Consider the following 27836-nt stretch of genomic DNA (forward strand, 5'->3'; position numbering starts at 1 on the left):
GGTTAGATCAAAAGACTTAAAATTTGGAATGGGAATCAAGGTTGAGGAATAGAATCGACTAAAGAAGTATTAAATGTAAAATGTGGGTTGGAATCCTTAAATTTGAAATTGACACAACTGTCGGAGTGCAGGAGCTGGAGGAAGTTTTCGAAATTTGTACTTATGTCAATGAAATATACTACATGGTTCTAAATTTGGTACAATTTCGAATGTTGTAAATCGATAGAGCTGGGATATTGAAACTTTGAAATACGATTACTATGGAATGCAATATTGAGTGAGGAATATAGGTAATCTTGGAAATTCATACTTATGTGTACTTAATGGAAGCTGAAATTTGTGAATGTTGTATTAGAGTCCCTGTAGGTAGTAGGTTCCTAATAAAGAGGTTTAAAAATGTGTACTACAAGTGCACGGAAAGAGCTAAACAGTTCTACTTTTTGTACAATTTTGCTTTGGGTGATTTGATAGTGATTTACATCTGAAATTTGGCATTAAGGTCGCTGTTCTTGTGTAGCCTGGATATCTGAAAGTGATTACGGAAATGTGTGCTATAATTGTACGAATAGTACTGAATGGTACTACATTTGGTATTGAGTGAATGTATAGAGCAGGAATCCCGAAATATGATTTTGAGGTATCTGGGATTTAAATATGGAAGTAGTTTTGGGAATATGTACTATGGTTGTACTTAATGGCACTAAATTTGGCAACGGGAGAAATTACAGAGAAATCCTGAAATTTGATATTAAGATCAGTGTTGGTATCTGAAGTTGAATTATGGAGATAATTAAAAAGAATTAAAAAAGTTCTAAGTTCGGCCGGGCCGATCTTTGAATACCTTCCACCATTTGGATCGAATTTGGCAATTTCGAAAAAATAAATAAATTCGATAAAAATTCTGTTAAAATCTTAATAATACCGAATGTAGCCATTATTTTAGAGTCTATACGGCGACGTGGACCTGCAGAGAAAACTTTTGTCATAAGTCTTTACAATATTCAAATGCGAAACTTGAAAAAAAAGAATTCGGTGAATAATGGAGTTAAAATCATCAAAATATCGAATATAGGGAGGTATCACTATATGGGGGCTTACCAAAGCGTAGACCTGCACAGACAATTTTCTGTCATAGAGTGCAGTATCCATTAAGAACTTCAAATATCAAATTTGAAATATTTTTGGTTAATAATGTCGCTTAAATTACCAAAATACCGAAAATAGAGAGGTAACATTATATGTGGGGCATTACCAAAATGTGGACCTACATGGACGTTTTCAATACAAAAAGTCCTGCAGATATAATATACACTTGAGTAAAATTTTATCAACCTACTTCTTTTCGTTCAGAAGCTAGAGTGATTTCCCCAGACGGACGGATATCGCTAAATCGACATAGAATTTTATGCTGATCAAGAATATATATATTTTGTGAATCGGAATGACAAACTTAATATACCATCCATACTATGATGGAGGGTATACAAATAATTACTATAAGTGGGTGAAAGGATAGGTTTGGAATCCTCAAATTTGATATTGAGGTTTCTATTGGTATCTGGGATTGAGATATGGAAGTGGTTGTGCTACTAAATTTAGTATTTGGGTAAGGAATTGAGTTTTGGAAGTCTAAAAATTGGCATTATGCGTAAGTTTTATGCGGTTTGGTTGATACATGGCAGGGAATTTGAAAGTACTAAATAGTATTAAATTTTGTATTTGGGGAAGGAATAGAGCTGTAAATCTGAAATTTTAAAGAGTTTTTCGAATTTTCGGAAAAGTACTAAAATGCTACAAATTTTGTACAATTTGAAATTAAATGAAGTGGTAAAATATTGAAATTTCGCTTGAGAATCAATTTTAGAAAATGGGGTTGACATGAGGAGGTGGTTTTGGATATGTGTACTAAATGTAAGAATTTTACTAAATGGCACTAAATTTGGTATAAGTGGGACAGTGCTTCAAATCTGAAATCAATCATAATGATCAAGGATTTAGAGGTAATTTGGTAATTCGTAGGTTTGATATATGGAGGTCGATTTGGAAATATGTACCGAAAAAAGTACTAATTGGTATTAAATTTGGTATTTTGATAGAACTGGAAATCTAAAGAGAATACATTATATCAGTAGCTGGGATTTGCTACTTTACAATAAACCTTTAGTTAAACACAACAGCAAAAATCAAATTAAGTATCATGAGGTACTCTTTTCCCTATAATCCCTTTGGAAACTAATAAAAAATGATATTATGACATTCACACAAACATTTTTTTTTTTTGTTTTTTTGTTAATCTTCGAACTAACCTTAAAATATTGAACATCCTACGCTTCCACATTAAATCCATTTTAATACCCTCCACATACAGAGTATGGAGGTTATATTAAGTTTATCATTCCGTTTGTATCTCATCGAAATTTTAGGACACAACAAAGTTTATATATTCTTGATCAGCTTATAATTCTGAGTCATAGTATAGGATAAGCTATATGGGTCAACGTCTTCTAGCCCCATATAATTGTAGCTTCCCATATTTGGTATTTAAATGATTTTAGCCTCAGTCTCTAGAGAAATATTTTAAAATTCGATATTTCAAATGTGTTGTACCTACTGTGTTAAACATTGCCTATATAGGTGCACATTTTCCTATAGCCCCCATATACTTTTCCATATTCGGTATTTTAATGTTTTTACCATTAGTTTCCAGCGGAATAGCTTAAAGTAGTAACACAAGTCCAGGATTTCCTATAGTCCGGATAGAGCGGTCCATTTCCATATTTTGTTAATTTTTGCCTCAGTTTCTAACGTAATGGTAAAAGGTTCAGCAATCAAAATTAAAAATGCAATGTCTCTACTGCTGCAGAACGTTGTCTATATAGGTTACGCTACTTCTCGACATTCGTTATTTACATGCTATTTCTACAAGAGTTAAATTTCCAGTGGTGGAGGACATTAAAATTTTCGGCCCAGCCGAACTTTACTGCCTTCATACTTGTTGTTATTTATTTTTATAATATGTGTCCCTTTTTCTCATATTCGATTGCCAAAAATCCACCCAAATCATTTGGCATGGCCATTCGAACTAGCCAACGCACATTTTGGCATGTTTAAGATTTAGGGTAAGTTGATATATGGATTTTGTAAACACCTGTAAAAGCCATTAGCACAATGTGAACTGTTACAAATGGTATCTTAAATGTTCTCTCATATTTAATCTGTGTCACTCGGTGTTGGAAAATAAATAAATTCTAATTTCATACATTTATTTTCCGTCAGGTACAGATGTGACAACAATAATTGGCAAGGATTTTCCCAAGTATTGCAGTCTTGCCAAAAGACGTGCAAAATTTCTTCTTTAATCTGTAATTTCAAAATACAAATGAAAATGTAAGTTTACCCTAGGATAAAAATGTAATTGGTGTGGCTTAAGGAAACATTGTTGTTTTTTTTCGTTCTCTCTTAACATTCTCCTTGATTAAATTCCACTTATTTCACATTATTTGCAGAGTAAGAAAATATACAATGCAAGACAAGACCAAAAAAATACTCATATCCTTGTCGGGGACACACTCACACAACATTGTTTTCATTGTATTAAATTTTCAAACAATCTGCTTAGATATTCCATTGCTTCAACACCCAGGCAAGGCAAAGCGACTAGAGGATGGCAACAAAAAAGAACATTCAACGGATATTGATAATGTTTGCTTTGGCTTATCACTTTTCATATACTTGTCGTTCTTCGTTATGTACTTACCAGATGTGGGATCTGGTAATTCACCAGTTATCTCGATGTGCAACTCAAGGAAGCGCTGCAATGTAACATTGGTTGGAAATGCCTGGACTCCATTGTATGGTATGCGATGTTCGGCACGACATTCAGGACATTTTACCTTGAATAGAAGATAAAAAGGAATTAGATGAATGTTTTTGGAAATTTTAAATTAAATGGTTGAATATTTTCAAATCAAGTTAAGTTAAAAATTATGTTTAGATCGCAATTTGAATTTTTCGGTTCTCAATATAGAACGTATCTAACCGTTATATTGTTGATTTTTTCACTATAAGGTCAACTTTAAATACATATACGCTTGTTATGGCAGCTTATGACCGTCTATGGTCTTGTCAAAAACGTTGAATGTATACGTTATAACGTTGTATTGTTTTCACATTATAGAAGCGGAATACCATCATATAGCGGCTTGTTGGAAGATAATTATATGCAGAAGAAAATTAAACCAAATACCAAGTGTGTCTGAAATCATTTAAGACTTGTAATATTTACTTCCAATTAACAGCATATTCAGTGGAAAATTATGACTAAAAATCCTTAATACCTTAAATCGGATTTAAAACAAAATATTCTGTCTAAAACACATTTAAAAAAGAATTTGTCCACCTACATCATTTCACAGTCAAATGAACGAACATGGAAATCGACATAAAATGCTATGCTGATCTAAAATGTTTCCGGTTTCGAAGCCGATTTTCGAGAAGTTTAAGTACATAACAATACATTATCAGTCAAATATTTTCGAAAACCAAAAGAGACAGACTGGGATATTCTGAGGGGTTATGGAAGACAAAGTTTCCAACGCGTTTAATTTAAAGCAACACACAACGGAAATACCAAAGGCTGTATCCAACGTGTTAGTATGATGCCCACAAACACACTGTACTTAACATCCACCTTAAAATTTTTGATTAGAATTTTTGATCAGAACGCGTTAGGCCCTATTAGCACAATTTGTTCCGTTCACATCGAAATAAATTTGCATGATTTCAGTACCAATTTTTAAAACAATCTCCATATATTAACCTCAAATACCAACAATAACCTTAATATAAGTTGTCAGGATTTCCGCTCTTTCTTTCCACCTCCCCCCCCTTAACAAATTTATTACAATTATAATACACATTTCCAAAACCAGCTCCATATCACGATTTCAGATGTCAAAAGAGACCGCAATATCAAATTTGAGGATTCCAGCCCTATCTCTACACCCAATAGCAAATGTTGTACTATTTAGTATTTTTCGAACAATTACAGAACACATTTCCAAAACCACCTCTCAATTCCAGTTACCAACTGACACCTCAATATCAAATCTCAGAATAATATCTCTATCCCTTCAACCAAGACCAAATTAACAAGCATGGAGTACAATCATAGTACACAATCCCAAAACAAACCATATCCTTCACCCTATCAAATTAAATACCATTTAGTACTTTTCGTAATTGTATCTCTATCCCTTCACCCAATACCAAATAGTATTACCATTAAGTTCTTTTCGTACAATTATGGTACATATTTCCAAAACCAATTCTTTATCACAAACCTACCACCGAATACAAAATTTCAAAATTCCAGCTCGTTGCCTAACCAAAACGTTCCAAATTTAATATCATTTAGTAAGGTTCGCACACTTACACATTTCAACTTACTTACTTAACAAACTTACTTTCCAACCTTGATTCTTATACAAAATTTCAGTTTTAGCTCTATCCATTCACATAATACCAAATGCTACTATTTAAGATGTTTAGTACTATTTTAGAACTTTTCATATCGAATTTTCAAAAACACTTTGCTACGTCTCCATCAGTGACTCTCATTAAATTGTTAGTACATTTTAGTACTTTTGGTAGCCTTTTAGTACGAATGTCCCAAAACCAAACCTACTCACCTAGACAGACACTCGTGAAAAATTCCAAGATTCTAGCTTCAGCCCTTTCATCTGCACGTTGATTCTCAGTCAGTCAGTTATATCACTTCTCTTTTATATATACGCAGATTACTAGTTAGACATTTTTGTACTTTTGTAGCATATAATTAGATTTTTTTTTGTAAAACGGTGGAGGTCGAGCCCCCTGAATCAACTCCTGCTATGTCCCAGGTTAAAGGCAAAAGTAGGAGAAATTACACAAATTATTTAATATTTATGATTCTATGGAACGATTCTGAAGGAACGAACCACTCTTAAAACTTTTGATTAAAAAAAAAAAACAATATGGTCGACACGTTTTTAACTTCTTACAAGTTTGGAGGGAAAGCAGAATAGCTAGTAGTGGGAGTACTCCTGCGACTAGAAAAAAATAAGTCTAGTGCACTCTACTTTTCAATTACACTCAAATCAGAGCAAAATACTCTCGAAATCTGAATAACATATGAAATCGAGCAGATTCTATTCCTGCAGAGCACTATTTTGGTTTTTACTATTCCGTTGAGTTACTTCTAATCATGGGTATTTTCTTTTTCCCAGTTTTATCTAAAGTAATAGAAAATGGGAACTAAATAAAGCCTGTGACACTTACTTGATTTAAATTGGGCTTCTCTACCCACACAGTTTTATTTCGAATGCATTTACATGTACCAAAGGATATCCTACTAAATTGAAAGTGTATTGAATCAAATCATTAATCAAATACTGAAATATACAAATTCGGACAACACCATTCCCCAAAGTAAATGATGGCAATTTTTTTGTTTTGTGAATGTAATTTGGGATACAGATTGTGATAGTAGTAATTTTCTTTCGCTTTTTGCAATAATTACATGGTTCGATTACAAGTACAATTTTTCACGGATACCCATTTTAGTAAATGGCAGATTCAGTTACAGAAATCCCAATTGAATTTCTTTCTAATTGATATCGAAAGAAGTCTTTCTACTTTCTTCGTAAAGTATGCCATTAACTCACAGCATATGTTGGAGATCATTGTGGCCAATCTGTAATCCACTTGCATTCTACCGTATTCTCTTCTTAATTTTTTGAAGATAAGTTTATCAAATTTGAATAAATTGACTCCCACTATGATTATTTGACATATTGATTCTTAGAAAAGATCCATATTATTTTGATATTTTTACCACTTTTTTTCTCTTTTTTCCAGAGCAGACCACATTTTTTTGAGTGAATTTAAAAATTATCCCTTTTAATATATTTACCAATAAAAAACCAGTAAATAAAGACTTAAAGTCGGGCGGAACCGACTTTTTGATACCCTACACCACTTTACATATTTAGTAGAGCCTCACATAACAAATATAAGGTTTTATGGGGAATTTGTGAGAATTGAATCATACCAACTATGATTATAATTATAATTTTAAGTCCAAAGGAACTAATTTATGAAAGGAATATACTCCTCAGAATCGATTTCTACTTTTTTGTGATATGAACATACTTCGCTAAAATTAAATTTGACAAAAAAAATTTAAGTACATAAAATTTAAAATCGTGCTAAATGGAATTAAATCGTGTAAAAAATTAAAAATATTCAATTTTCGTGTTATATCAAAACCGTGTACAAAAAGACCGTGTAAAAGCAGACTTAGGTGTATATGGGAGCTATATCAAAATCGATAAAATTTGACAAAGGTATTTTTGAGCTGTATTTGATATATTTCCCTAAATATCATTGTTACAGAGTGCATATTACGGCTGCGGAGGACAAAAATAACAAATCGAATGAACAGTATATGTGGGAGCTATAGCTGTCTCGGAATCGATTTCGATAAAATTTGGCATACTGACATACATACTTACAGATTAGGCCTGAACATAATCTGCTCGAATTTCCATGCTATTTGGACTGATATTACACGTTTGGTGCACAATAAAAGGCAAATCGTACGAAGATATATATGGGAGCTATATCTAAATCTCAGTCGATTTCGATAAAATTTAGCAAAAAGGTATTTCTGGGCTGTATTGGATATATTTCCCTAAATATCGTTGTTACAGAGTGCATATTACGGCTACGGTGAACGAAAATAACAAATCGGATGAACAATATATATGGTAGCTATATCTAAACCGATTCCGATCAAATTTGGCATACTTATTTTCAGGCCTGATCTGGTAGTATGTGCAAAACTCCATATTATTTGGGCTGATATTACATGTTTGGTGTACAATAAAACGCAAAATCGGACGAAGATATATATGAGAGCAATTTCTAAATTTTGACCGATTATCTCCAATGTCAATAGGGTTTGTCCTTGTACAAAATTTCATCTAAATCGGACAATAAATGCGACCTGTAGCTTGTTTACAAAAATGCATGGACAGACGGACGGATGGACATGCAAAAATCGACTCAGAATGTGATTCTATGCAGATCATCAAAAGGAATTATGGGTCTATCTCGTTTCCTTTTGCCTGTTACAAACAAATACACAAATACATAATGACCACCTTGTGGTGTAGGGTATAATTACAGAAATGACATATAATTAGCTTATAACAACTATTCAACAACTTATAAAACATGCAAATATCCATCTTCAATAATTCAATAATTTAAAGTTCGCGTTCTCTATATATTTTCAGAAAAAATTCCCTCTTTGTAACATTGTAATAAATATATTTTTTGATATCAAAACTTGACTTTATTTTTTATATTAACCATCCTTAAAGATTTATATTCTATATTTTGAATGAACCATTAAAAAAGCCATTAAATGTTCAAGTTACTATACATCCTTATAAGAGAAGCCAAATAGGACATCCTTCAAAATCTGTTAATGTTAGCATCTGTAAAAGCCATTTCGTAGTAAATTATTTCTAGAAATGGTATCTTAAATGGTATTGATATATGCCGCGTAAGTGTGGGAAAATGAACAAGTTTTTACAAATCCCCTTGATTTTTTAGATACGGCAAATAAAAAGTACAATTCAATTGCTACTTGATTAACACACAAATCGTAGACTAACTTAAAGAGCATAATTTTTAGCATTCTGAGAAACAAAATGCTTGGCTAAATAATTTATATACCAAAATAAAAAGGTAATTTCGTCCAATAATACTTTTTGTTTGCATCTGTAAAAGCCATTTCGTAGTAAATTGTTTCTAGAAATGGTATCTTAAATACAGTTACTATATGCCGCATAAGTGTGGAGAAAATGAAAAAGTTTATACAAATCCCCTTTGGTTTTAAATGCGGCAAAACGGCATTACTTTAAAAATCAGAATAATTAGAACAGGTTACAACCTGAAATTTTACACTGTATCATATATGAATGTTAATTCTATAAATTAGAAATTATTCGTTTAAAACTTTTTTTGTTTTGCTAAATTTTAGTAAAAACTTCTAAACTAGTTGGCAATCTTTCAAAATCGGCAAATAAGCCAATCGAGTCTGGTAACAATCTTACTTTTTTTCAATCAAAGTCACAGTAAAAAATTATTACAAAATTTAAATTCAGTTGAAATTTCCGGAAAAAATGCAAGAGATACATTTTTCCATTAAAAAACGTCTATTTATAGATATTATTAGTAGGCATCAATAAAAAATTATCGTTTGCTTTAAAATAATTTCTTGGCTCATTTCACATTTTCTGTTTTTTTTTTTTAATCTCCAGCAACAATAAGGAAATATATATAAATCTATTTGTGGGCGTCTGTTTAAAAACGAAAACAACTTCTTTACATCCTATATTCATTCATATATTATGAATGTTTTTCTTTTTTGATTTCCGATGATATACAGCAACAACTGCAGTGACGCAAAATGTGAATCTTATTTTCCAAAATTGCGATTGCGTTTAAAATGAAAACACATATATCTGCCGTATGTAGATCTGCGTGGGAAATGACGGAAAGAAACGTTCGAGAATATACATTTTAAAGGGGTAGAATTTTAAAATGGAACTACGCAAAAAAGAGGAGGGAAACAAGAAAATCTAGATTTTGGAATTGATCCTTATGTGAATATAAAAATAAATGCCAATAACGACCAGCGGCATACATAGTTTATTGGCTTTGGTCTCAGGTAATGCAGCGAAATTAGGATTTTCCAGACCTCTATGATAGTTATGTTGATCTAGATGTGCATTCTTTTATCAATGCACCTCACGCTCTCTCATTCTTTATACTTCTAACTCTCTCTCTCGTAAAACACAGACGGATAATATGTAAGTTCATGTTTATTTTTACGATTTGGAAGTAGTATATTTCAATACGTGGTAAGGAGCACCACCGCAGCTCCTTCAACAGTCCCACCATCTATTCATATAAAAAAATATTTTGACTTCTTAGTAAGATAAAACCCTTCATTGCACGTTTTGGTATAGCCCTCATACCCCTCGATTTTAGTTTTTTCTAGTGTCTTTACGATATTTTCCCCAGAGGAACTAAAATACAAACATGACTGATGCACTCTAAACTTGAAATCATGTTAAGGATATATATGTGAGGGACTCAAACACCAATTCGGATGAAACATATATATGGAAGCTATAGCTATATCTGAACCAACTTTCTTCAAATTTGATGTACTTGAAGACTGAATTTGGTCGGATGTACTAAAATTCAGGACTTTTGTACTGATATTGACCATTTGGTGCACAATTAACCCGAAATCGGTTGAAGATATATATGGGACATATATCCAAATCTGAACCGATCTTGATAAAATTTGTCGGAGGTTTATCTGGGCTGTACCGGATAACTGGTACCAAATATCATTGTTGTCGAATGTATATTACGAATGTGAGGGACTTAAACACCAAATCATATGACATATATTTAGGATGAAAATTTGTTGGATTAATAAAATTGTATAAAATTAAAATTATTAATAAAATTATATTATTTAATATGAATATTTCATAATCTATTAAACTCTTCTCAATAACTTATTTTGGTTCAAAAAAATTAGTTGTCCAACCTACTTCTCTACATCTTTCAATTCGAGTTTTTCAAGTGTCTTTGACATTACCGAAACATATTTATATTATCAAACTCAAAAGCAAATGACGATTAAGCTAACAATGCCGTTAATGGTCTGTCTTGTAATTCAAATAAGTATTCATTTACAGATTTTTCTATGGAAAATACCAGCACTGCTTAGGTGCCATCGCTGAACTTTCGGCAACATTCATTCATCTGGTGTCAATGACTTTTACACTACCATATTGAATTACCGGTGACAAATCAATAGGTAAGGTATATAAAATATGGTAAATACTTATTGACTTACCTGTCGTCGTACATAGTCCACCAAACCCTCCATACAGGGTTCCATGCAAAAGGAGTGTTGGCATGGCAGCAGCTTCGGTATCCGATACCGGTCCAGGCAGACGCAACACGTCAACAATTGTTCAAATTGTTCCATTTTTTACTGCAATTAAAAGTGGAAGAAAGAGAGAAAAAAAAAACGAAAATGAAAATCCATCAACTCAGCACAATGGTCATTGTTGATTTAAGGACAACAAAATCTTCGACAAATATTCTTTTTTAATCCAGCTCCCCCCCCCCATTATTCCCCCATTTTCTTAAGCATCGAATAAATGGGAAAGAAAAGAATTTATTTCGTGTTTTTTATGGCTGGCATTGAATTTAGATTTTAATCTAAATCGATAAGCCTTAAAGTAATTCCTTGAATGCTTCTCTTGGCAATATTCATTTGTTTGGCATTAAACATCGTCTGCGATGGAGGAGGACGAGAAGAAGGGCAGAGATTACCCCTCCAATATTTACTTCACATTATTGAGTATTATTTAGGTTTACAAGTTCTTCTTCCTTTTCGATCCGTCATTGTCTACTTTTTAACTTGGTCCTAGCCACAAATCGCCTTAATGTCATCATTACCATTCGAACTAATCATCTTTTATGGAAATGTAAATTCAAAGTCAATTTTGTATTGTTCCATCACCACAATTCCCCGAGCTCTAGAGGGGAGAGTGTCGCTCCCAGGGAGACCAATGGGCGGGTGGGTTGTTTAGCAAGAGTTTTTCCCCACCAGATTTTTTTGTTGGTGGAAAATGTGTGGCCAACCCTAGTGGTCTGCGGATTTAGTTAACAACAAGACGATGTATACCGCAGCCCCTGATATTTTTGCTATGAAGTACTCCGCAAAGCCACAATCCCACTGATGGAATGAAATTAAATTCTTCCAACTTTTCAATATAGGCTTCAATTGTATTTCCATAAATTCTATTCGCTTGAATTTTGCACTTAATGAGAGCACTTCAATTGTATTCTAAATAAACTTGTTGTCTTTACGATGGGTTGGGTTGGGAAGTGGAATATTTAAATATGAAGAGCTGTTTATTACTATTCAGGGAAAATGAGAGATTTTTGGGTTGAATGCCAGAGGAAATATGATTATTTAATGTGCCTGAAGAAAATTAGGAAACTGAATTGAGTCCCAAGGGGGATTTTGGTGCAGGAAAAATTAACTCTATGTCGGTATTTTGTTCGAAGAATATCAGATTAGTTTTCTACGAATCATTGAAACATAAATTTCATAAACTATTGGAACAGTAATCATCTCCTAGAGGGTAAAGCTTATATTGGGCCAAGAGAGTGGTCAATGTAGTTTCATTCAGTCATTCATTCAGAATTAGGTTAAAAGGAAAAAATAATCTACTTCTTCTTAAAACTACGCCACTTTTAAAATGTTTCATATCTGAATATTTTTGTCTTTCGATTTCGCAAAAAATTCCAAAATTTGAAAAAAAAAATGTCGTATATAATTTAATATAAAATGTTAAGAATGAGTTGATTGTTAATGAGTGAGAGATAAGCTGGATTTCGTTAATAGGAAGTGATAATGATATGATAGAGACAAATAGTATCTATCTAAAGCTTGTCTATGACAAACAAGGTGTATTGAAAAACATTTGGAAAAACATACTAAAATGGTTCAAAAAGTACTAAATGGTACTTAATATGACATTTGAATTGGGGAAATGGACATCACTAAAATTCTGAAATTTGGAAGAGCCACTGGTGACGTGTAGCATAGATATACCGAAGTCAATCAATTAGATGTCGTTCATGCTGTGAGAGGCCTGGAAATGAGTACTTAAGTGTAACAATCGTAACAAATATTACTTGATATGGTACAAAATGACACAAAAGTATAAGAATAAAACGGGAATTATTAATTTGCTATGAGATCTAACTAAACTACTAAATTTGTTAGAGAGTCAGAATAGAACTGGAATAATGAATTTTGATACGGAGAGATCACTGTGAGTGTGTAGCCTTTAGATTACGAGGCAGATTTGAAGGAAATGTATGAAAATTCCTAAATGGTTCTTTCGATATATAGTGTAGAAAAAAAGCAGCAATTTTGAATTTTCGAATTAGGATAACTGAGAGTGTTTTGATTTTAGATATGGAGATTTGCTTGAAAATGCGTACAATAACGTGTGCAAAAAGTACTAAATGGTACTAAAATCGATATTGAGTGTAGAATAGAGGTGAAATTATGAATATTGGAATACGGATCATTGTGGGTGTATAGGATTTAGACCATGCGGTGTTTTTTCGAAATGTGTACTGCGTACTTTATGAAAAGTACTAAGTTTGATGCAGGGCATAAGAATAAAGGTGGAATTATAAATATAGGCAGAAGGGTTCAGTTAGTGTTTTTGAAATGCGATCTTTACAATTGTAAACTGTGGAAAGTATCAACAACTAAAGTGAAATGGTAAAATATATATCGAACTATAATGGAAAATATTAGTCTACTGCTTTAGGGACTTCCCTTTAAGGCGTAAATTTTCTTGTGCGACAAAATTATATTTTTTTAGAAAAGCCCAAGTAGATTATACTAAAGGTAGAAGACCCAGGCATACACGTTTATACGTTCACATCGCAAAGTAAAGTAAATGGAAGAAGCAAGTTTTCAATTTTCCAATTTTTTATGCCCTCCACCATATTATGGAGAGTGTCATTCCATTTGTGACACCTAAAAATATATATATGTATATATTTATATTCTCAACCAGCCTAAAATTTTATGTCGATTTAGAGATGTCCGTTCGTCTGTAAAAAGCACTCTAATTTCAGAACGAAATGAAGTAGGTTTGAAAAGTTAGGTCCGCAGGACTTTTGGTATTGAAAATATCTTGGTATAGCCCTAAAGTGAGGAAAAAAAAACTGCAACAAAGTCAAACGCCATAATTTTTACTTTTTTTAAATTTTATTGAATGAAAGCAAAAAATGTCGGAAATAGCATCAACTTTTAGTATATGATTAGATTTGTTCGATTTGGTCAATTTTGGCACGAATTACGGCCTTCAAAACGCCCAATGAAACCGTCACACGATGCTCGAATGTTGCTGTGCGGTATCCGGCGTAGCGCTTGCCTGACGTGATCGACACTTTGTTATTTTTTAGTGCCAACTTTGCTTTCCAAAATACCAGCCACAGTAGTCCAACGGATTGGTATCCGGAGATTTTGGTGGCCATTGTGCGTTGGAAATGAAGTGAAGAACCTTATTTTGTAACCATTCTTGGGTGGCGCGTGCTGAGTGCGATAGTGCTGAGTCCTATTGGAATGCCCAAGGTCTGCGGCCAAAAATTTTGCGTGTCCAAGGCTTTAATACGCCCTCCACAATATTTTCGCGATAATATTCCATATTTATTTTTATGCCACGGTCGATCAACACGAGCGTAGAGCGACCATCGGCTCTTATAGCGGCCCACACCATCACCATGGCCGGCGCTTGAGTTCTGGTGGCCAACCGCCAACCGAAGGTGCACATTTCTAGCTGACCGCTTTGGCAAATAAACAAGATCATTTTTTTTTTTTTGTTTACAAACTGCTGGACAACAAATGTTTTCCCATCGGAGAAAATCGAATTCGGCAGTTCACCACTTTCTTTCTGTTGCGGAGTAAGTTCTTGCACTTTTTGAAATTTCAATGGCTTTACTCCGAGCTCATTCTTCAATATTTGCCGAGTGAAATATTGCAACATGTTCAGCTCACGAGCCATTTTTCGGCCACTGCGAAGCGAGTTTCGATCAAGTCGTTTCTTTACTTTTCGAGCCATTTCTGCTGATGTTGCTGTTTTCTTCCGTCCACTTCCTTGACGTCGAACAACGCTACCAGCATTACGGTAACGAGCGATGGTACGAGACACAAAAGATTTATTCACATTTAAATGCTGGAGTGCTCTAACGATAGCCACTTGTTGTTTTTCCAGGCAAATATAAAGAAATCGAACCATTACTACTATCACCAAATTGCTTTGGTTTTGTCACAATTTTAATACGCATTTGCTGTAAATTGGCAGAATGTTTTTCTATTATGTAAGAGTCTTCCTTGCATAGAACTGTCAATATAGCTCTAAGTTTTGTTATAGTTCCCATATAACTGTACCTCTCTATATTCGGTATTTTGACGATTTAAATTACATTGTTCACCGGAATTGTTTGAAGTTTCGTATTTGAATATCGTAAAACCTTATGAACATCAAAAAAGATGAACATAATAAACATTTACGTAGCAAGACAAAACATTCAACAAAATTATTTGTATTCAAATTCAACTATAGGACCCAGACAAAAATATAAATTGTATCTAAGCTCACCGAAATTCATACACACATTTTAACGTTAAATGTTTTAAAGGACTAAAATAATCTTTATCAAATTCCACTATAAGTCACCAAAGAAAAAAATATCTACTTCCATGATATATCAGTAGTTGAATCAATGTTGCCAAAATCTCGAAAATATTCCCAAATTTTTCCTAGAATTTTTTTCGATTTATTGAATAAAAAAAAAAACATTTCGAGGTAAAGTTGTTTTTGTTTTAAGCCAAAAGTGTCAAAATTGTACTTTAAATCTGAAAATAAACCATAATCTAAACTCATAGTTTTTAAGAAAATTACATCCGAATTTTATAAATTGCAAATGAAATGTATTTAGAATTATACAGCATTAGATCTCGTATGAATATAGTAAATAATAATCAAAACTGTCATAAAATTCGAATTTACTCCTAAATTCTCTTCAAAGTTTGCAGGCCGTGTATGCACTAAAATTATATAAAATGTACAGTTAGCATATACAGGTCCAGTCTTTTTATACATTCCCTTAAAACGAGCATGTGTAAGGAAGTGGTGAAATGCTGATAGCACAAAACTGATAACTATAACTTTCAAACACGTTTTTAAATTTGCAGTACCAATATGAAATATATCAGTTAAAATTTCTCTGCCCCGTCAACCAGTGTCTCGTCTGTATTATTTCATATTTTTTTTATATAATTACTAAGGATTTTTCCTAAGAATTCAATGAATTTGTTTTTCTCTTTTTAAATCGTTTGCCATTTTAAAATCTTTCTTCCCCATATACAAATCTTTTCTCTTCTAATCGACCCCACGAAGTGTAAAGTGAATATAATTTATTAATAATTTCTAAATGACATCTAATCTAACTCACATAAACAATGACAAGTTTTTGAATAATGCACACAATAAATGATAATTAATTGGGGGAGGCTGTTATTCAAAACCAAATTAATTTCATAATTACTTTCTTTACTGGCTTGGGATTATTCTTATGAAATTTGCCTTCAAATTAATTTGTGCTTTTATTTTCGTATTTTTTTTCGGGGAGGGTTTGTTGTATTACTTGTAATTATGCAAATCTTTTAATTAATTGTCATTGTATTATGTGACAATTTTAATATGGATGACAATGAAATAAATTTTCTTTAGCCATTTGAAGTTTCATGTATATTTACTGGGCTTTTTGAATTAGGTTAAAAAATAAATGCGAATATGAATTTTGAAAAAATAAATGGAAGTATTATTTTGAATTAAATTAAATATAGTGAATCCTAAGACAATATAAGACTGAATCACTTCCTCTTCAGATCAACAGAATTGATATAATCATCTTTTGTTAATGTTATTTCCTTAAATTATTTCTCAGTCCTTCACATCATCTCAGTCAGCTCAGGATTTAAGTTGTTTGCCAAAATCATGCACATACATCCCAAATTTCCTAATGCATTGCAATTAAATTTACTACAATTTGCGTAGTAAAATTGTAGGAGTTACTGCAATTATCAAAACAAAATTGTTCACTTCCACATTGCCATACATTTCTTGTAGTGAAAATATGTAATCAGAATTTTTTTCCAATTTAATGATTTGACATTAGCTCTAAAGCAATCACATTTCAGAACTTTTCAAATGTTGTCAATCAACGAACATTTTCAATTATCATTTTCTAATATTTTCAAAAATTCTTCTTGTGCATACATAATTTTAGTACTGTACACAGATATAGGTCATCCCGAATAATATATTAGGATGAAACTAAATGAATAACCGATACATCAACGGCCAGGCGAATCCGTTGAAGTTTGAATCTAAAAATTTTTCGTGTGAATCGCTGTTGCAATCTGGGTTGACATCAGGCTACCTTTTTTGGATATTCGAAGTAAGAGGATTTATTTATATTTGGCTGAAAAACCACGAGTGGCTATCGTTAGAGCACTCCAGCATTTAAATGTCTAAAACCTTTCGTGTCACATAGCATCACTCGTTAACGTGATATTGGTGACGTATCCTGACGTCAAAGAAGGGGACGGACGAAAACAACAACATCAGCCGAAATGGTTTGAAGCGGAAATGCTAAAGAAGCGACTTGATCGAAACCCACGTCGCAGTGGCCGAAAAATGGCTTGTGAGCTGAACACATCGGCAAATATTAAAAAATGAGCCATTGAAATTCCAAAAAGTGCAAGAACTTATACCGCAACGGAAAAAAATAGACTCAAAGAGCTAAAGAGTTACTTCGCTTGGCCGAAAGTGATGAACTGCCGAATTTGGTTTTCTCCGATGAGAAAATATTCGTTGTCCAGCAGTTTGTAAACAAACAAAATGGTTGTGTTTACTTGCCAAAGAGGTCAGCTGAAAATGTGCAACTTCGGTTGGCCACCAGAACTCAAGCGCCGGCCATGGTGATGGTGTGGTCCGCCATAACAGCCGATTGTCGCTCTCCGTTCGTATTAATCGACAGAAAAAGCCGCAAACATTTTAGCCGCAAACCTTGGACATTCCAACCGGACTCAGCACCATCGCACTCAGCACGCGCCACCCAAGAATGATTACAAAATGAGGTTCCTCGCTTCATTTCCAGCGCACAATGACCACCATAATCTCCGGATCCCAATCCTTTGGACTATTGTGTATTGGCACTAAAAAATACCACAGTGTCGATCACCTGAAGCAAGCGCTTCGCGGGGAACGGGCCAAAATACTGCAGAGCAGAGCGTGTGGCAGTTTCATTAGCCGTTTAAAGGCCATAATTCTTGCCAAAGGTGAACAATTCGAGTTGTAAAATTTGATGATATTTGCGACATTTTTGCTTTCATTCAATAAAATTAAAAAAAAAAAATGCAAAAATTATGGTGTTTGATTTTGTTGCAGTTTATTTATATCAGACTTTACATATAACAACTTTTAGAGAACCACAAGTAACTACTTATTTTATTGACATGCACTTGATAAATAGGAAGTCATTCAAAGCTCTCTATAAAATTTCAAAACCTTTACATTACTAATGTTTGAAACATAGCTTAAAATATTGGAATTCCCCTGTGTATGGCTAAGCACATATAAAGAGCATAAATGAAATTTTGTTTGAGAATCAAAAAATCGTTTGGGGTTAGATCCACAAAACCGAATGTCATCGAATCCCTTTCTAATTTCCAAAACCCCAGACTTGCTTTTGCACAGTAAATTTTTAGGCTGAAAATGTGGCTTAAAAATACAAAAAAAAACATTTTTGCACATTGGGTCGACAGCTTCTCAAAATTCATCCATACTCCTTAAGAATCAAACAGATACAAAATGTCGCAACATTTTGAGTATTACTCTAATACACGCACTTATGTTTCGATACATGGAAATTATTATGAAAATATGTATGTGTGTATATGTGTCTGTTAACTGCCAACCTGAAATACCTAATGAAGCATGATGATGAAAAGAATATTAAGTATTCCCTGAAAATTAATGAAAATCGTCTTAATCTTTCTCATACAGTAAGTCCTTAAATATCAAATGTTGACGCAATCACGCACCTTTCAACACACAGACGCACAGACACACACACACACATGCAACGAGACACACGTTTAAATGTCAAAACAGCAAATCTCAGCCTTAGTCAATCTTCTTAAACTCTCGCACTCACTCTCCCTCCGCCTCTCTCTATCTTATAATGTATACAAAAACGTGCTTACGGGCTCATTCAGGTGATTTTTGTCACGCACACACACACACATTCTTTAACATTTCTTTACAATACAACTCATTCGTACATTATAGGTTACACATATATTCATTTGTATTCACAATAGATTTATGTCGAGAACAGTGGATTGGAATAAAGTTTTTGAATGAATGAATTGCTAGTGAATGGATTGTGATTTAACCTGCAACATTTGAGAGAACTTTCAACTATTCAAAGTTCAACAGTAATTCAAAGTTAAATAGTACTAAACTTTCTCAGCATAAAGACTTATTACAAATCTAGTTACTCACAGATTAAGATAAGGAATTATTTTTTATTGCCAAAAAGGTCAATTGAAAAATTATTCATTTATCGACGTTGGGCATTATAACTCGTTCTGTTCGTTGCCAGAGCTAGTCCTTTTAACAGACACGTGTCATCGACCTAATTACTCAGCATTTAAGAGTTTTGAAAAGAAGTAAAACAACCCTTAAAGTGACATTATTATAGTTGACCTACATGTTTCACTAACGATTTTGATCTAACAACTATCAAAAATCACATATTTCTAATTACAACAGACAGACGGAAACACTTATAGTCAGACAGACATCGCTAGATCGACTTGTAACTTTAGACTGATCAGGAAACAATAAACGTTTAAAGGTCTAGAATGATTCTCTCCAAGAGTTAAATGATAATATTCTCCAATAGTATGGTAGAGGATATAAAAAATTAAAAATAAAACCAGTAAGGAAAGCTCAAAAGTCGGGCGGGGCCGACTATATGATACCCTACACCACTATGCATATTTAGTAGAGCTCTCGTAAAAAGGTTTATACAGGGCATTTCAGAGCTCTATGAGATATTTGATACAAAATCAAAATCTATCTAATCCTATCGTGCATTTTACGAACTATAGCTATCTCTGAACCGGGTTTCTCCAAATTTGACGTATTAGCTTCTAGACTGAATTCGGTCTTATGTACGAAAATTAAGGTGATTTGGGCTGATATTGACCATTTAGTGAACAATTAACACGAAATCGGATGAAGATATATATGGGAGGCATATCCAAATCGGAACAGATTTTAATAAAATTAAAATCAACTATTTTTGGGCTTTATCTGATATCTGGTACCAAATATCATTCCTGTGGAGTGCATATTACGAATGTGAGGGACTTAAAGACCAAATCGGATGAAACATATATATATATATATATCTATATCTGAACCGATTTTCACTAAATTTGCTTCTAGGCTGAATTTGGTCCGATGTACTAAAATTCAGTCCATTTGGACTTTTATCGGTCATTTGGTCCACAATTAACCCGTAATCGGATGAAGATATATATGGGAGCTATATCCAAATCTGAACCGATTTCGATAAAATTACAAACAGCTATTTCTGGGCTGTATCTTATATCTGGTACCAAATATCATTCTTGTGGAGTGCATATTACGAATGTGAGAGACTTAAACACCAAATCGGATAAAACATATACAAATTTGTTGTATTTGCTTTAAGGCTAATCTCGGTCACATATTCCAAAATTCGGGCCATTTGGGCTGATATTGGCCATTTGGTGGTCAATTAACGCGAAATCGGATGAAGATATATATGGGAGCTATATCAAAATCTGAACCGATTTCGATAAAATTTAAAACAGCTATTTTTGTGCTCCATCTAATACCTGGTACCAAATATCACGGTTGTGGAGTGCATAGTAGGAATGTGAGGGACTTAAAGATCAAATCGGACGAAAGATATATATGGGAGCTATAGCTATATCTGAACCGATTTTCTCCAAATTTGATATACTTGCTTCTAGGCCGAACTCGGTTGGGTGTGCCAAAATTCAGGTAATTTGGACTGATAGTGGACATTTGGTGCACATTTAACCCGAAATCGGATGAAGATATATATGGGAGCTATATCTAATTTTGATCCGATTCTCACCAATTTCAATAGGGTTCGTCCTTGGGCCAAAAAAATATTGTTGGGAAAATTTCATCTCAATCGGATAATAAATGCGACCTGCATTTTGTTCACAAGAATACATGGACAGACGGACGGACGGACGGACAGACGGACTGACATGCATAAATCGACTCAGAAAGTGATTCTATGAAGGTTCTCAAAAGTAACTATGGGTCTATCTCGTTTCCTTCTCCATGTTACAAACAAATGCACAAAGACATAATACCCTTACCACTATGTAGTGTAGGGTATAAAAAAAAATAAAGTTAAAAAGATTCAGTCGGTTTTGCCAATGTTCGATGGGCCAATATTGTCCATTTCGTATCAGACCTAAGTTGCTATAAATACTGCGACGTGCTATGTTTTGGACTATATTATATGCGAAATGTGATAATTTTTAGACAATATTAAAATATGCGTGAGGTACCTGATATAGTCGACCGAAATAAATATATAAAAATATTGGTATGGGCAAAATTATAAGAAAATCAAACATAACATTTATGGTTTCTTTTTTTATAAGAAACCATAAATGTTATATTTATCTCAGGTTTCGCAAGTCATGACAGATGAAAGTATTGAAAATTTTGACCATTTGTGGGTGAGATACCAGAAGGGTTACGCATCTTTACAACAGATTTTGTGTTAGCAAAAATGTTTGTATGTGTGAAATTTGAAGAGAGTTGTATGCTTATTTCGCTTCCTTTTAGCGTTTTGTTTTCCAAAACTTTCAACCCTATGTGGGACAGGTAGCAAAGGAAATGGTCCGATCTCTACCATCTTTATGAAAGATCTTGTATTGATGACCGAATGCGTATTTCGGATTTTGTAACCGTTTCGGCTATTCAAAAATTTGACAGAGGGAATTGAGATGTTAATTTTGCGTTTTATGAGCTTCATGAATATTTAAAATTTTGGCCCTTTATTGGGAGGTACCAGAAGGAGAAGTGTGTGTAATTTGAAGACAATCCGACACTTACATCACATTTTATAAGCCTTTTTCTCACCTGACCTAGCACTGATATAAATATTAGGATTCGCAAAGTTGCAGCAAAATCGGATTATCCTTTCTCTTTCCGTGCAGTAAAATATATTTTTTTAAAATGTCGACCTTTTGTTGGGGAGGTACCAGAAGGAGTGCACCGATATAGCCCATCTCTGAATTCGATCTAAGTTTGACAACAATATTGCGATGTACCTCGTTTGGACCATATCGGATACTCCCCTCGAGAGTTATCGTATGCAGACAGACGGACGGACATCGCTAGATCGACTCTACATGGCCTGAAACGGATTTGGTCCAAAGAGACCTAGAATCTAAAACCCATGTTCGATGAGACACGTTTTGGCCATATCAAATGATATATATACCCTTTCTAGCTATATGGCTGAGGATATAAAAAATGTTAATGACAGGTCCAAGCTGCGATTTCACAAATGTTCCTGTAATTTTTGTGATAATCATGTGGTTTCAAATCAACTCACTGCACTTCTATACTTCAAGAATTACCAATAATTCCATATTTTTTTAAATATATTTTTATACCTTTTGCATATTTGTATATATTTTGCATATGAATATGTGCATATTATTTAAAAAATTAATTATATTTTCTATTCTGGTTCATTCAGTTTCATTTTATTTTAAGTATTTGGAATTATATTTTCCTCGAACAATAGTTTCTCTTACTCGTTAGATCCCCCAACAAATAATGAAGAATCTCTGACTAATTGTTCTTTGTCAACCACTGTGCTACCTTTTTCTAGCCATGCATACGCCTGATGTTAGGTTATTTGGCAAATTTCTTGTCAATCACTGAAACTGCCACCTGGGCCATAAATTTTCCTTTTGCATTCGCAATTCGATTTGTGCTTTGATGCATAACGTTTAATCGTATTTCAGGCTTAGCACACATTCACATGAAATAGGCTTTGACTTTTCTCAGCGCCAGAAAGTAACGACCACAGCAGCAAAAGAAAACAAAAAATAAGAGAGCAGCTAAGCCAAGGGCAAACAAAAAAATATTAAAGTTCGAAATTATCCTTTGATTTATTTCCATAGAATATAAACTGAGAAGTGTGGTTAAATGATTGTCAATGATGTGGGGGAATACCCAAAATTCTATTAACTGCCGACGTGTTTAATTGAAATGTGTTTATAAATATAATATGAAACTACATATTTTATATGAAACTAAATATTTGTAATATGTAGTCGACTAAAGTATTTCAATAAGATTGCAGAAATCGTTACAATAAGTAAAGTCCTTAAAAGGTGTAAGATTTGTTATCATAGACAACCCTATACATAACATACACTTTTATTAGGCTTTTTTAGTTCGAAGTATCATCAACACCTGACTTACATCAGTTTGTAGCTCATATACAATGAATATTTTAAATATTTCCATATATTGTTAAATATCCTCGATATATAACAATGGAAGATAGCGTATACAGGGTGAGATGAAAACACTGCAACCAACTTCAGAATGGTGTCATTTCAAAGCCGCTCGTCCCACAGCTGTTACAGCTCATTATATTGTTTACAAGCGTACAAAAGCATTTTGGTGAGAATTTTCCAGAAAAAAACTTATTCGTGATGGAATTCAAGCGTGATAGTGTGATTTCTTTATATTTGGATGGAAAAGCACGAGTGGCTATCGTTAGAGCACTCCAGCATTTAAATTGCTCGTTACCCCGATACTGATAGCGTAGCCCAAAGTCAATGAAGTGGACGGCAGAAAACAGCAACATCTGCAGAAATGGTTCGCAAGTAAAAAGGCGACTTGATCGAAACCCGCGTCGCAGTGGCCGAAAAAAGGCTCGTGAGCTGAACATATGGCAATATTCCATTCGGGAAACATTGAAAAATGGGCTCGGGGTAAAGCCATTGAAATTTCAAAAAGTGCATGAACTTACACCACAACAAAAAGAAAATAGACTCAAAAGAGCTAAAGAGTTGCTTCGAATTTGGTTTTCTCCGATGAGAAAACATTCGTTGTCCAGCAGTTTGTAAACAAACAAAATGATCGTGTTTACTTGCCAAAGAGGTCAGCTGAAAATGTGCACCTTCGGTTGGCCACCAGAACCCAAGCGCCGGCCATGGTGATGGTGTTGACCGCCATAACAGCCGATGGTTGCTCTCCGCTTGTATTAATCGACCGTGGCATCAGAACAAATGCCAAATATTATCGTCAAAATTTTGTGGAGGATGTATTAAAGCCTTGGGCACGCAAACATTTTAGCCGCAGACCTTGGACATTCCAACAGGACTCAGCACCATCCCACTCAGTACGCGCCACCCAATAATGGTTACAATATGAGGTTCCTCGTTTCATTTCCAGCGCATAATGGCCACCAAAATCTCCGGATACCAATCCGTTGGACTATTGTGTCTGGAGTGTTTTGGAAAGCAAGATTGGCACTAAAAAATACCAAAGCGTCGATCACATCAAGCAAACGCTTCGCCGGAAAGGGGCCAAACTACCGCAGAGAAACATTCGGGCAGCGTGTGACATTCATTGGCCATAATTCGTGCCAAAGGTGACCAATTCGAATAAATCTAAACTTATTCTAAATTTGATGCGATATCCGACATTTTTTGCTTTCATTCAATAAAATTTAAAAAATAAATGCAAAAATTATGGCGTTTGACTTGGTTGCAGTTTTTTTTATCTCACTCTGTATTGTTAATAGCCTCGATGTATAACAATGGAAGATAGCGTATATAACCCACCTCTCATTTCTTCTTTTTATAATTTCAATATAAACATTTAAAACAATAACTGTAAAAGTTATGCATTATCACACCATATCAATAATGCCCATTCATATACACATACCCATAATTGTTTGCTGCTGTTGTTCGCACCGCTATTAAAACAAAAACATGCGGAGGCGTGATAATAAGGTCACTTGTGGCATTGTTGTGTTTGTGTATGGCATCGCGACGCACACAATATTTGCTTATCCTTTTGGACTTTATTTGCATTTTTATTGTCGCGCATTATTTCAGCTGAAAACTAATGAATGAATGGATGACCAAATAATTGTAGCTTAAATCCGCATCATCAATATTCATACGGCAATGCATCCGTTACGAAGCGATCATTGCCAGTATTCCACAAATGAATATTTTAAATGTTTTATTTAAAACAATTACTTTCGATGCATTCAAACAACAAATAGCAGGGAGGAAATTAGTGCAAATTGCAGGAACTGTAAACTTTAATAAACTGTTTGTAATGGTGAAAAAAATTATATTTTTCTGATAAAAATTCAATCATGTTGCAATTTTAAAAGGTAATAGTGTTTGAGATAAGGTAAATCAGGGTAACTATATTCTAATAAAATAAAATATTGTTGTTGCAAAATGGTCAGGCTTATCCCTTTATTGTTGTTTTTATAAAAACAACGTTTGTTTATTAGTGGAGAACGATGGTAATGTTTACCAGGGGGTAAGGCAGTAAAATAAAATATTGTTATATTCATTGTCAGGAAGATTATCATAGTACAGGCGACTGTAGAGAAAAGTATATATAGGACTTATAACGAATTTTATGCAAATATTACCACCCGGTAAGAAGGCTAAGTCGCCATATACGAGTACAATACTCGTCCACACTTTTTCTACAACAGAGCTGAGCGAAATCATATAAAGAGAGGATTTAAGAAAACAAGAAATTACATTTTTCATTATATTGTACAATGTATTTTAACTTTTTGTTATCTAAAGTTATTTTTAAAGCTTATTTTGAAACAATTGAATGAATATTATATAGACATAGATTGGCAGGTTGTTAAACAAAAAAAAAAAAAGAGAAACTGACCACTTGTTCAACCATGATCTACAAGCTTTACCTTTTTTAATTTTGGAATAATTCTTCTTTTTATTTAAGACAAGATAATACCAGACCCATAGTTACTTTTGAGAATCTTCATAGAATAAAATTACAGGATTTATTTATTATCCAACTGAGATGAAATTTTGCAAACAATATGGCCCAAGGACGAATCCTATTATTTATTGTGCACCAAATGGCTAATACCAGCCCAAAAGAACAGAATTTTGGCAATTCCGACTGAATTCATCCTAGAAACAAGTAAGCAAAGGCTATAGTCGTGCGGGGCCGGCCATGTGATACCCTACAACACTACAATATGTTCGAAGTCCCCTTATATTCAAATCCATTTTGGTAGACTTCGTTTTTGAAATAATGTCAAAGGGCCCCACCCAGAGGTTACCCTTAGTTTTTTGGCCCGGAGAATTTGGCCAATATTTACGCACTCCGTAGTATTCAAAACAATTTCACATGAAAGTTGTGGTCCATTTTACAGTTAAATGTAATCCAATGGTCATCCAAAATGCTAGAATTCTTTCCTGTCCTTAACTCTCTTCCGATGCGACATTCCGTGTCGATTAGTTTTCAATTGTGGCCTATAGAGCGACTACAACATTAGAAAAAAAATAATTTTTTTATTCCATTTGCACCACTAAATGTTCATCTTAAGAACAATAGGCTTTAATTCTGACAATAACCCTACCCCCATGTAAAATTTCGTGAGGATCGGGCGATAATTGCGATATGGTTTAAAAATTTAGAAAATTTACAATTCAAAATTGTAAGTCAAATTGAAAAAATCGCATGCGATAAAAAATATGACAAAAATTGAAAAAAAATGGAACAAAAGCTATTCACTTTTTTATTTGTATATTTGACCGCGATTTTCTTAGATTTTATCGTTTTCTGGCAAGAGACCATTCCAAATTTATGGGAATTGTGAAAATTGGACCAGCGCTTCTCGGTTTATAAGCAGAATAAATAAGATATATTTCTTTTACATATATTGTTCCTATTTTGCTACATATCCGATTTATTGGCTATCAGCATCACTTTTGGCCCAATCAAACTTATAATACCCCCAACACATAGTGTTGTAGGGTATAAAAAGTACATCAGGTTTGGTAAAATCGGTTCAGATATAGCTCCCATATATATGTTTTAGACGATTTGGGGTTTTAAGACGCTCACATATGTAATATGCACTCCACAACAATGATATTTGTTACCAGATATCGGATACAGTTCAGAAAAAAGTGTCTCAAAATCGGTTCAGATTTGGATATATCTCCAATATATCATTATTCGATTTCAGGTTCATTATGCACCAAATGGCTAATATCAACCCAAATTAACTGCATCTTGGCACTTCCGATGGAATTCTGCTTGGAAGCAAGTACTTCAGATTTTGGTGAATATCGGTTCAGATATAGCAATAACTCCCAGATACATGTTTCATCCGATTCTATATAAAAGTCCCTCACGTGCGTAATATGCACTGCAACACAAGGATATTTGATACCGGACATCAGATACTGCTCGAAAATGTCTCTACCAAATTTTATCGATATCGGTTGAGATTTGTATATACACCACCTTCGATATACACCTGCACCTGATTTTACCATTATTGTTGTCATCATATGTATTATCAGACCAAATTCATATTCAACCGATTTTTTCCATTTGTTGAAACTCGGTCCGGTATATCTAAAATTCTGTTGCGGTGTACGTTCTTGCACTTTTTGGAATTCCAATGGCTTAACCCCGAGCTCATTTTTCAATATTTGCCGAATGGAATATTGCGATATGCTAAGCTCACGAGCCATTTTTCGGCCACTGCGACGCGGGTTTCGATCAAGTCGCTTATTTACTTTTCGAACCATTTCTGCTGATGTTGCTGTTTTCTTCCGCTACGCTTCCAGTATCACGGTAACGAGCGATGGTACGAGACGTAAAAGATTTATTCACATTTAAATGCAGGAGTGCTCTGACGAGATATATCTG

The 27836-nt window shown here is 33.8% G+C and overlaps 1 protein-coding gene across 5 annotated transcripts in view; it reads right to left on the minus strand.

The window, feature by feature from the left end:
- Positions 1-27836, minus strand: part of LOC101899409 (RING finger protein nhl-1) — a 146900-nt gene that overhangs the window by 55247 nt on the left and 63817 nt on the right. For all 5 annotated transcript variants that reach the window (XM_020036011.2, XM_059125982.1, XM_011293325.3 and 2 more), the window contains 2 exons: positions 10991-11131; positions 3758-3893 (listed from right to left, as the gene is read on the minus strand). In XM_020036011.2, the coding sequence (XP_019891570.1) occupies positions 3758-3893; positions 10991-11125 (271 nt within the window). In that variant the 5' untranslated portion in view covers positions 11126-11131. The remainder of the gene's footprint in view (positions 1-3757; positions 3894-10990; positions 11132-27836) is intronic.

The sequence above is a fragment of the Musca domestica genome, unplaced genomic scaffold, assembly GCF_030504385.1.
Source record: "Musca domestica strain aabys unplaced genomic scaffold, Musca_domestica.polishedcontigs.V.1.1 10, whole genome shotgun sequence".
NCBI classification, from domain to species: Eukaryota; Metazoa; Arthropoda; class Insecta; order Diptera; family Muscidae; genus Musca; species Musca domestica.